The sequence below is a fragment of the Colletes gigas genome, unplaced genomic scaffold, assembly GCF_013123115.1.
Source record: "Colletes gigas isolate AHSC1104 unplaced genomic scaffold, ASM1312311v1 Colletes_gigas_Sc00038, whole genome shotgun sequence".
Lineage (NCBI taxonomy): Eukaryota > Metazoa > Arthropoda > Insecta > Hymenoptera > Colletidae > Colletes > Colletes gigas.
This window is the reverse complement of record NW_025106667.1, coordinates 1,518,509-1,530,628: the sequence shown is the minus strand read 5'-3', so window position 1 is coordinate 1,530,628 and position 12,120 is coordinate 1,518,509. Positions and strand designations below refer to the sequence as shown.

At 32.8% G+C, this 12,120-nt stretch overlaps 2 protein-coding genes across 2 annotated transcripts; one reads left to right on the top strand and one right to left on the bottom strand.

Annotated features, from left to right (window-relative positions):
* The first annotated feature begins 1,989 nt into the window (after positions 1–1,989).
* Positions 1,990–5,522, top strand: LOC122402698. The gene is made up of 4 exons (XM_043405709.1): positions 1,990–2,398; positions 2,967–3,242; positions 3,982–4,197; positions 4,441–5,522. Exons 1-4 carry the CDS (start codon positions 2,135–2,137, stop codon positions 4,915–4,917), a joined length of 1,233 nt encoding a protein of 410 aa, XP_043261644.1. The 5' UTR covers positions 1,990–2,134; the 3' UTR covers positions 4,918–5,522.
* Positions 5,523–5,683: 161 nt separating this feature from the next.
* LOC122402697 (ADP-ribose pyrophosphatase, mitochondrial) lies at positions 5,684–7,845 on the bottom strand. The gene is made up of 3 exons (XM_043405708.1): positions 7,607–7,845; positions 7,218–7,517; positions 5,684–6,453 (listed from the first exon to the last, which is right to left on the bottom strand). The coding sequence occupies exons 2-3, from the start codon at positions 7,441–7,443 to the stop codon at positions 5,819–5,821; spliced, it is 861 nt and encodes a 286-aa protein (XP_043261643.1). The 5' UTR covers positions 7,444–7,517; positions 7,607–7,845; the 3' UTR covers positions 5,684–5,818.
* Positions 7,846–12,120: the final 4,275 nt, after the last annotated feature.

The following is a 12,120-nucleotide window of genomic DNA, read 5'->3' as shown; positions in this document are numbered from 1 at the left end:
AAAAATACAAATGTATCTTTCGTAGTAGTACATTATAACAAACATTTTGTTAATTATAATATGTTAAGATTCTGAAAAGACAAGTCTATTGCTTTTGTATCCAATTTATATTCATAATATCTTAGTAATGGGACTACTACTTACAGTTATATGTAATGCAAAAATAGAATTGTAAAAATATGTCTCAATCCTCTTGTTATCGTCTATAATTTTCTCAAGGAATTATAATATATTTTTACTTTTCGAAAATGCTTTTTTTATTTCGTTTTCTTCTTTTTCAGCTATTAATTTAGAAATGTAAACAACGAATATTTATAATTAACTTAATCTTTGAGTAATAAAGATAATATGATTCAACATTTTTTCCGTACTATTTTATTAATAAACGATTTTAATGATTCGCTTCAATAATAAACGTCATCAAATGAATAATAAATTTAATAAAAGTATTTATAAAAATGGAAATTATATTTAACGCCACTTCGTCCGACTCGTCAAAAACATTCTAGAATTCAAGTAGGCCATAATGCTTTAGGTACCTATGTGTCCTATCAGTTCTATGTCATAATTTAGAGAGAACGTGAATTGTTACTTTTGAATCGCTCGTGATTTGATCACGTTCATTCCCAATCATGGTGATTTTTCACAGTGATTCGTGATTGCTTTTGATTGGTGGGAAGTGTTCTTTTCACTTTTCACGAATTACATATGTCCTTAAAAACAATTTGACATGTGAAATGTATTTTTTCAGTGTTTAGACTACATTACTATACAATTTAAATTTGGCGCATTTGTCATTCTTTGAATAACAAAAACGCCATCTTTCGGATCACGGTCGTGAATGGAGTTTAATCACGAGCGTGATCGTGATTTTATGATCACTGTTAGCATGGAGCATGGACATAGGAATATAGGGACGGAGCAATAGTCGAGGGGGGTGAAGCAGCTCCGGGGAGCTGCACAAACTATGGTCACGTGGTACTCTGATGCCGCATTGGCGATTGGTTGTGATAGCGCAAGCGCAATCTTATTCTCATCGAGTAAGAGTGAGTGAGAAGCAGTGTAAAAGGCAGTGAAAGAGTAGACTGGTATTACTGCGAGCAGTAGCGTCAGTGAATTATACAGTTTTTTTTCTAAAAAAGACAGATATATATTTGTTTTTACAATGCCACTGTGCGTTGTAAAAGGGTGTAAAAATCGTACGGCAAGTCGTCCCGTTTTGGGAGAAAAGAAAATAAATAATATAATTATTCTCTCATATCACCGGTAATTGTTATGAAAATGATTGATAATACACCCTAATCTCTTTATGCAATAGAAAAATAGATATTAACAGTTGTATAATTTATTAAAGGATAAATTACGAATATTTAGGGAATTAGATTAACATTTTATAATAAAAATTTTAATATTGCATTATAAGACTATGACCAATATTTAACTCTACGATGGCAAGTTATATGTTGCAAAATTCGTTAAATCATATTCTTAAGTCGGAAAAAGTGAAAGATAACCTTGTAGTTATATCTATCTATTCCTAAATAGTCATGTTTTATTTATTGACAGATCTCGTCAAATAATAATGCAAACCGTACTGAATTCATTGCGTAGTTGCAAATTTAAATATCAAACGAAAGTAATAAAGATTTTTCATATCTATAGATTCAAACTTTTAACCATTTAATTCTGACATCTCAATCACCATTAACATTTCAGTATGTTGATTTATAAATAAAACATTTTGTGTCTCTGGTTTACTAAAAATATTCTATCGTACATTTATAATTGTAAAGAAACTAAAGCTTTCATTTTTAAATTTCGCGCATTTAGGATAGCACCAATCACTAATGCGGCACCAGAGAGTACCACGTGACCGTGATTTCCCCCCGCAAAGCTGCTTCACTCCCCTCGCCAAGAGTCGCAACTATTGCTCCGTCCCTATATTCATATGTCCATGGATTTTATGATCACTGTTAGTCATTTTGCACGCCATCTCTAGTCATAATACATCAGTGCGCCGCTTTGTCTTCCGAGATGAGGGCGCATTGTAGATAATAGTAAGGTCGCGGTGAAATTAAAAGACGATATTTGTTAAATTTTAATTCCTTTAACGTCATAATAAGCAACCAAAAAGATGTGGAAATTTGTAACTCGTGGTATTCGTGAAACTCTAGAACGTCGTACATGTCGTACAAATGTTTATTCGCAAACGTCCCAAGATAATAACCCTAAAAATGAGGTTAAAACTAATTTGACGTGCAATCACAAGTTCCTGGCGCCAAGCTTCTCGGCTTTTAATAAAGAATTTTGTGGGTCAGCAAAAACTGATGATGCTAATGACAACAATCACGATTCCAAGTGGAATACAAAATATACTTGGTCGGATGCTGTCGGATGGGTAAATTGCGTCGTTATATTTATCTTGCATATTCGTTTGAAGTATGAAGTTCAAATTGTTGTTTAAAAATTGATTGAACTCCTTTCTTTCACAATTCAGTATTCGAATAAATAAAGGAGAAAAGAGTTTAATTATTTTCTATAACAAATACGAAGACAAATATAAAAACGTCTGTTCATTCTGTATTAAATGATGAAGTTTAAAATGTAGTTTGTTATGCTCTACATAAAATTACTAACATACTTATGCCCTAAACTTATTCATTAGGAAGTTATTGAATAAGTATGTTAGTACTTTTATGTAGAGCATAACAAACTACATATTGACTACTGGTGCAGTCAAAAATGTAGGTTTCCATTTTTAAAAAAAGTGCAGTTGCATTTTTCCGATGCACCAATGCACACGAATGCATAAAATTAGTTCCATATTACACATAGTCTGATACCATTTAACTTTGACTTACAATATCTTTTTCTATTCCCAACTGTTTAAGAGCCACCCTGTATACATAGCTTCGTTTAGAAATCTGTAATGTAATTGATATATTAAATGAATAATTTTTTAACAGACCAGTGTATTAACTGTTGGATGGATGGTATGTCAAACGGTGTGTCTTCGCAGAAGACTTTTCGGGAAGGAAAAGAGTGAATCTTTACAAAGCAAGCTATCTCAATTTTCAGAAGCACGTTTTAGTTACTTATTTGGTCAAGTATTGAATTTAAAGTCAAAACATATTCTACCTGTTACTAACTGTGTTGGAAACAATAACAAAAAGTACGTACAAGAGGATTCAGAGGTAGAGTGGAAAGCAGATGAGCCATTCGGACCAATCACTATCGAAGAGGTGAGAATGTTGTTTTGTAGACATTACAATTTGTAATGAAACAAACATTTTCAATAGATAATAATAGAAAAATATATATGTATACCTGACTATCGTACCACAATTTGTAATTTCCGATAGTCTGTGCATTTTTGTAAATTTTTATTGTATCTGTAAATAACACTTATAGTTTTCATTCTATTTATTTTTAATTTGTAACATATAATTTCACCTTTCCGTAATCATCCAATGTACAAGTAATTGTAACTATTGTGTTTCAATTAATAATTTGATGTAACCTCAAGTATTTTACTGTGGAAGCATAATATATTTTTGTAAAATTAAAAATAGAAACGTAAATTTATAATTTTATTTTATTTCTTTCCCAAAACACATTTCTTTTCATTCGATCTTAATGTAATATTATACAGTCGAAGAAATTATTGGAGGCATCGTTATATAATAAAAGTATTAGTTTTAAATAATCATTTTTAAAAATTTGTTATATCATAAGATGGTAATAATATTTTAATTAATAGTTAATACAGTTTCCATTTTATTTATTTCTAATAATTACAAGTTAATTAAAATATTTATCAACTAATAGGTTGTTAATTATTCCTTTAATGCCCTTTAATGTAATTACAAAATCATGCATTTTTAAAAACGATTCTTTGCACGATATGGACAACAAAAATATGTATATGTTATGTAACAATGATTTTTGTAAGCATTGTTTAATACTCCTATGCATTCTTAGGCTCTCAAAGAAGCTACAGATGAATTTGCCAATGTTCATAAATTGGCTATGGGTGAATATGAACTTCGTTATGGCCTAAAAGCTTTAGAAGAAAAACGTTATACGGATGCAATAAAACATTTTGCTACTGGTGCCAAACTATCATCTACTGCTAGTATGTTCAATTTGGGGTTGTGTTATGAATTAGGGCTTGGAACATTGATCGATCATGCAAAGGTACAATATTATTTTTCAACGAGTCCTCGAATTATGCGATTGTGTACTTTGTATATATCTTAACCCTTTCGATATTAACGGTGACTAATAGTCACTCATCATTGCACGTTCGCTCTATTCTATTGGTGACTATATATATATCATACTAATTATTAATTCAAAATAAATTAACCACATAATTAGAGGACTTATTATAAATGTGTGTGTGTGTTATTAAAACATGTTATATCTCTATTTCCTTAGGCTGCAAAATATTACAATGATGCAGCAGAACAAGGTCATGCAGATGCCATATATAATTTAGGAGTATTTTATGCTCAAGGCAGAGGTGGTTTATCAGTAGATGTTGCTAAAGCTCGTAGTTACTTTACTAAAGCGGCAACATTAGGTCAAAATCAAGCGCAGTATGCACTTGATTTAGAACAACGTTATTATCAATCTAAAGAGAAAGAAAATAATATAACCTACGCAGATAAACGTGAATTTACTGTAAATTATATACAAAATAGTAAGAATGTAAAACACATTCTTAAAAAGTTAATCAATTACAATAATCCGTTAAATACACATTTAAGCGTAGAATCTTTAGAAAATTCGGATTATAATCAAGTTGGAATAGAAACTAAGAGTCCAACAGAAGTATTCTTAGATATACTTGGTTTAAATAAACCAAATATATTGTCTGTACCGGTGAGGTCAAATTGTACTGTGCCATGTTAAAGTGCAAGAAATAATTGGAAGTGAAAATATAAATTATATAATTACGAATTATCAATGTTTATAAGTAAAAATAAAAGCTATATTTCATATTCTCACTTCTATAATTATTAATTGTATGACAAGATCTATTGAACTCGAACAGTATTTTTACAAAACTATTTATTGTTTGTTATAGTATACTTGTAAATAATTGCTTTTAAAAATATTCCCGAAACAATATTGTGATGTAAGGTAGTATATAGAATTTCATTTTTATACCCAATGAAAATAGATCTTGTTTCATTCAAACAAATTCACATTCTTTTCGTAAATAAATATATCATGATTTGTACACATTATTATCTTTGGTAAGATATGTAGTGGGTACAAAGGTACCAATTTTAATAGTGATTTAAATTTAAACAGTTCCAAAATAAATTGGATTGCACTGTGATGAATACATAGTTTATGTATATGTTGGGGGGAATGAGTGAAAAAGTTCAACTGTGGTTCACCAAGACCATTTATATCTATAATTTTTATTTATACGTTTTTCCACTACTCGTGCAAGTTTTATAATTTAATCCTAAATAGATACTTCTTACAAACTTCCCTTACGAATAACTTCCTCGAAAACTCTGTCATCGGTGAACCCCACCACTGACATACATATAGACATGACTTGTACAAGAAATGAAATATATCAGTTCTTTGGAAAATTATATTATTCATTCTTTTTTATAATACATAATTTCATTATTTTCTATGAAACGTATAAATTGTTGTCATATTTATAAAACATTTTTTGTGTGCGTGTAAATGTTATTAATTCATTTTTTGTAAATACAAGTATAAAAATAAAATTTTCTCAAACAAGTAGTAGCATTTATGTTTTCTGTATAAAAGCAGGACTTGAGAATCGTCACCAGTGTGCATTACGCTTTCGCACTGTTCTCTTAATAAACTCAATATGATTAGCGTATAAATTCAGGTTTCTATCGACGGTCATCCACTTTGCATTACGCGCATCATCTCCTGCTGTTAAAGTAATCTGTCCAACAGTGCTACCGTGTTCGTCGTGAAAATTTGAAGCTACAGTTTCCATCCAAGCATTGTCTGTATTTCTAGGATCGTCCACGTATCCTTCATAGAATTCTTCTCCTTTTTCAAAAAATTCTTTGATAGAGCATTCCAATTCCTCTTTTCCTATATCATCTTTCTCCAGAGAATTCATAGCTTCTTCCATGAATTCTCTTTTAAGCGTTGCCGAGATGGTTTCACCGGGATCAACCATACCGCCGGGTATAGCCCATTCTCCGGAATCTCGTCTTTGTATCGCAACAAATTGCAGAATTGGTTTGTCCGTTGTTTTATCAATTTCCAACGCTCCCGTAGTGTTTCGTTTCCAACGAGTTACGATCGGATCCGCCGCGTGATTCGGTCCCCATCGTCCCAACAGACCACGTCCGATAATACCAGTACGACCGACAGGATTTAAGGGATAACCCTCCTCGTTTATAACATAATCACCCGTAAAACTTTTGCGATTCACCTTTTCTGTTGGCATGGAATTTGTACAATAAAAGTATTACGACATACTTTAAACGATAAATATGTTCATGTTAGATTTAAATTCTGAAAGTAGTGTTGCAACTACTGTAAGATACAAGTATCAAACTTACTACAGGATTCTTTTAAAATACAGTGACTGTTACTTAAAATCGTACACCTAGCGGTTCAGTTGTTCAAATACATTTGTCATCCTACTTTGAACTCCTACAAATAGTATTGTAATAGTCTTGTAGTAGTTACAGCATTACCATCAGATCTTAAGTTAACCATGCATATTGTTATTGTTTAAAGTTTTAGCAGCGAGTATTCGAATATTTTCGTGAATCACTGTATTGTGTTCGATCGACATAGCAGCAGTTATGTCCTTCTAAACTTCTACGTATGACGTAATATTACGATAAAAAAGGTACGATCAATGATAATTGTAAAACAACTGTACGAAGGTTAAATGGACAAAAAAATTAGTATGCATGAATTTTTCATGTTAATTCCACTCGATTCATAAACCGTGGAATGTTTATTTACGAAAATTTTTAAAATTTTAAATTACAATTTCCACCAAAAATCGAAAAAATATATTGCGCGTGATTTTGAAATTAATGACAAATCGATATAGTTTTCTGGAATTTCTAAAAAAGTTTTGAAAAAAGTTAAAACCGCAAACTATGCTGAAAAATTCTAGGGTTAGGTGCGATCAGTTTGAAAAATATTTAATGATATGAAAGCATATTTTACATGTAGTTTCTCACCATCAAAAGAATTCCAATTTGGTTTGAACGAAACTTCTTCAATTTCCGGATCCGCCCAGGGTTTACCTTTAAGAACCGAAGCGGTGTATTTGACTGGTTCGTATTCTGGATAATCGACGTTCCATGGCACTTTATCTTCAGGCACTTCGAATCGTTTTACATTGCTAGAGGGATAGATACCCTGTCTACATTTATAGTGCATCATTCTGATGAACTTATTGCGCATAGAAACGTGTTTGGATTATTGTTAAGGTGTGTTGACGATTGAAATTAGATTTAAAGCAGTTACGACGCAGTCTCCTGCAAGTTATGAAAATTACATGAACCTCGGTCGGTAAAGTAACTGGACACTGCTTTATGCATTGAAAAAGTAAATCATTAATATTCACATATTTATTCAGTACGTAAAAACGAAACGGTCTATGGATCCTCTTAAATCTTTTTGAAAATATTTGTTTTATCTTTCTTCATACGAAGTATAACGCAGGATCTACAGGCAACAATCAGATATACGTAAATCTTGTTAGTGATATAAGACAGACTTGTTATCTAATGGAAATTTGCATCACATGATTGGAGAATTAATTTCATAAGTCATGAGATCATTTATTATTTTCGCGTCATAACCGTTGTTATCGGTTCAAAATGAAAAATGGTTTTAGCACAGACGGGGTATCGAATAGATCTATCATTTAATAGGACTTTGTTCTTTTAATATTAAACTACAATAAGCGGCCAGAGATGCCAGAAAAGCACCGTCGGGTGCCCTACTCACACATGCCAGATACGCGTACGTGAGCTCGTGGAGTTTCGGAATGTCGACAAAGGCAAACTGACGCATGCCCTCTTTCTCGATTCTCCGAAACTGCCCGAAGTAACTTCGGATCGCCTCGTGGGAGTCGAGAGAGAAAGGCTCACATTTGCCTTCTCGCTCTAACCAACTGAAATCCGACCTCCCGTCAACGGCATACGATTTGGATTTTCGACTGCACAGGCATTTTTACTTTCCGACCTATGTAGGCGCACATAAGCAAAGTACCAAAAGTTACAAATTTTGTAAAATTTATTTTACGGAAATACACGTTTTAAGACCCCCTGATCATATTTTAATTAATGAGAAAAAAGAAATTTTTTTTATTAGTCCCATGTATGAGCGCACATATGTATATTATTAATACGATTTTTGAAAATCAAAATACTTTAAGATTGATAATTAATAAATTAAAATGAGATTCCACTTTGTACCAGTATTGTGCACGCTCTGGCATTTTTCAATAAGAAGAGTTCTTACTTTTGTAACATAAACAAAACAGTAGAATTAATAATAGCAGAAATTAATTAACAATGATTTTCCTCGATTGTTTTGAGATAACCGTATCAATTTGTTATGACGAACTAAATAGAACTAACTAGAAACAAAGGAAAAGTGATCCCGTTTGCCAGTTTAATACAAAGTATTAAATTAAAGTCAAAAAATTCTTGCCGATTTCCCGATTCCGTTTTTAAATTTTTTTTCTGTAACCGTCACTCTCGTACCTGCTGGCAAAATCGAGAATTCATTTTTTTCGTCAAAAAATTCTTGCTCGAAAATTTCGCCGATTTCCGAGAGTGACGGTAACAGAAAAAAAAATTTTAAATCAGAATCGGGAAATCGGCGAAATTTTCGAGCAAGAATTTTTTGACGAAAAAAATGAATTCTCGATTTTGCCAGCAGGTACGAGAGTGACGGTTACAGAAAAAAATATTCAAGAGTTAATTTTTTATTTTGGCAGCAAGTACGAGTGCTGACGGTTACTGAATAAATTTTGCTCGAAAATTTCGCCGTTTTGCCAATTCAGATGTGGCCTTACCTTGACCTCGACCTTCAATTCAAGGCCATTCGAATTTTAAAAAACTTCTGGACACTGGGAATCCAATTTTAACCGGAAAAACGGTCTCTTAAAACTAAGGGAATGATTTGGAGAGGAAAAGAAAGGTAAAAATGATGAGAATACATAGAATTCTTTGAAATTATTTCATTTATTGCCATAGATTTACATTATACAAAGTTTTAATACATATACGTCATGGCAGAAGTTGTCAATAAAGGTCAGCAGTGGTCAGCAGACTCCAGCAAAGGCATGCAGAGGCAATCAGAGACCAGCAGGAGCAAGCAGTAACACGTAGAAATTGTTATACGTGTCTGAATAACCAAGTCGTGGTGAAATTAATAGTTTATTATAGGTATATGTGAATTACAAAGAAAGAATAGGCTCGCATCGTGGCGATTCCTCAACTCACTCTCTCGCTCTCCGCCGCGTGGCGCTGCGACTACCCAGGACCGTAACTAGCCGATCCACCATATACGTTGTCAGAACGTATGAGGAATGGTCAGCAACGGTGAGCAAAATTACATGTAGTCGTACCTATACATCGTACTTTTTATCTTATAGTTCAGGTAAAAGGGGTATAGTAAAGTAAAAAATAGCTGGGCAGTCGGGACTTGGAATCTTATGGCGTTGGCGTGAGGTCGAATGTGAGTTGTTCAAGGGCGCTAAGGCAAATGAGAGCCTTCCTCTCTTTGCCTTAGTTTACTTTGCATTTTAATCAATTTTCAACTTGGTACATTAAAAATCACATAAGATTTAAATGAATTTTAATATAGATAAGAAAAGAATGTTTCCCCAAATGTTCTTCACAATAAAATGCTTGTACCTAAAGGGTTAAAAGAATGTGTTTGTTCTCTGTTATCGCGGCATGGTTTACACTCTCATTCAATGAATAAGAGAGGAAAAAGGAATGGAAGAATGTTATTTACGATACTAAGTTTCTACGTGGAGGGTAGCTGGAAGCACCCTCTTTGAACTCGCTAAACACGGGAGGAGAATCGTTCAGGAGCATAAGTTTACGCAAACTGGGGTGAAATATAATTTTAACTTTCTTCTCATCTCGAGAAAAGAACTTACAAAGCACGTGAGAAAGTTTGTATACGTTGATGAAAGAGCGCGCTTTACGAGTACGGTTTGATTTTAATTTCGCTCGAAAGACGATGGTTATTACGATTGCACGACGTTCAAGGTAGCCGTCGCGTTTTCAAGATCTCCAAACGAGGAAGCAATCATGGTCGGAAGTGAGTTCTCAAATAATTTCATCGATCGGAAACCAAGCATTTTATCCGCTGGACGTATTTTAATATTCCTGCTTTTGCGTATAGTTAGATTTCGGAAATTTTTCTCCTTTAATTACGCTCCGTGAAACGGTGTAATTTGATTTTATTCCGTATGGAGAAATGTGGTTCTCCACTCTGGCGAACAGTGTAATGCTTTTAGGGAGGTGACCGCGTTCTATAACGTAATTTCACCCTTATTTTTCTTTTCTTTTTTTCGTTTTCTTAAGAAGCTCGTTGGTTTACAGTTGGAAATATGGAATATGCAGAAATTTCTCCTTCTGTTCCTCGAACATGAGGAAATATTTTTATTTGCGAAGTTGAAACGTCGTACAGTCATTAACATATATTCCAACAATCCATAACATAGAATGAGTACAGTTTTAAGAAAAACACTGATTTCTATTTGTTAGTAATAAAGTTGAGCGCTTAACGATACCACTATACCATTCATAAATAGATTTATTATAATTAATTCAATTGGATATCAATGATATCGAACATATATTTAAAAATATTCTATTTCTCTCGCATATAATTAAGGATACTGGTACAGTAAATTTACTTCGTTTATTAGATGCAGACAATTGATTGATTATTCCATTTAATACTACAATTCGTTTATTACATATCTGAACTGATTAATCAAATAATTTTAATAGATCCTGCTATTTATTTTTATCAATGTTCAGAAATTTCTGGAATAAATCACAAATTTATACCAGTTGTGTTAAAGAAAACAAGTTACAATTTAGTGTAGGTTAAATAAAACGATTTAATCGACTCGATGTGTTTATGAAAACCATTGAATTCAATTGAAATAATTTTAAAATAAATTGTTACAAATTTCTCGATACAATTTTGCAGAAATATTCCAGAATAATTCCTACTTAAAAAAACAAGTTACAATTTAGTGTAGGTTAAATAAAACGATTTAATCGACTCGATGTGTTTATGAAAACCATTGAATTCAATTGAAATAATTTTAAAATAAATTGTTAGAAATTTCTCGACACAATTTTGCAGAAATATTCCAGATAATTCGTACTTAAAAAAAATGTGTAAAAAAATTATTACCAACATCTAAAGCTCATGGTCTCTAAACGTGCCACCGAGTAGAGTAGTTTGAGATTGCATCTCGGCCGAAGATTTACGCTCGTTGCCGGTTTTCTTTGCATTCCCACCCTCAGGATTAACGATGTCGTTAAAACGACCTGGAATTACTCCGTTCTTGGGAGCAGGGAGAAGTTTTAATTCCTCGTTGGAGTGCTATCGACGACGATCGAACAATAAAAACGAAACGAATGATAAACGAGCAGTTTCGTCGTTCCTGTTGGCGCGATAATCCGATCGGCCATCATTGTCGCGAATCTGTAGCATTCATTTCACGTTTACTCGTCCCCGCAAAAATTGCATTTCTATTGGCATTCCTGTAACTTCCCATTTGAAATTACCGTCTCCAGATTTTCCTTCGTTCTTCAAAAGGGGGCATTTCTTCCTGAATTCTGTTCTAAAATTGACAACGAAACGAAGCAAAATTGATGAGATTTTTTATTTTAGATGAAAAACAAGCAGATTCCCCGGTTTGATAGTTCAACTAACTTTTTATTTTATGTCCAGTTAAACTCGACGTCGTGTTTCGTTTCAGTTTAATTGCTATATTTCACCTAACTTTACCACCTTAACACTGACTGCCACGTCACCCATATACGGCTGACAGAACTTTTAACAGTGAAACGAAAATAATTAATTCTCAAG

Excerpts from the sequence above, each read along its gene's own strand:
- LOC122402698 (XM_043405709.1), top strand. The coding sequence starts at position 2,135 with ATGTGGAAATTTGTAACTCGTGGTATTCGTGAAACTCTAGAACGTCGT. Across the intron at positions 2,399-2,966 it reads GGTCGGATGCTGTCGGATGG|ACCAGTGTATTAACTGTTGG; the intron begins GTAAATTGCGTC and ends ATTTTTTAACAG. Across the intron at positions 4,198-4,440 it reads CATTGATCGATCATGCAAAG|GCTGCAAAATATTACAATGA; the intron begins GTACAATATTAT and ends CTATTTCCTTAG.
- LOC122402697 (XM_043405708.1), bottom strand. The coding sequence starts at position 7,443 with ATGCGCAATAAGTTCATCAGAATGATGCACTATAAATGTAGACAGGGT. Across the intron at positions 6,454-7,217 it reads AAATTGGAATTCTTTTGATG|AAAAGGTGAATCGCAAAAGT; the intron begins GTGAGAAACTAC and ends CCATGCCAACAG.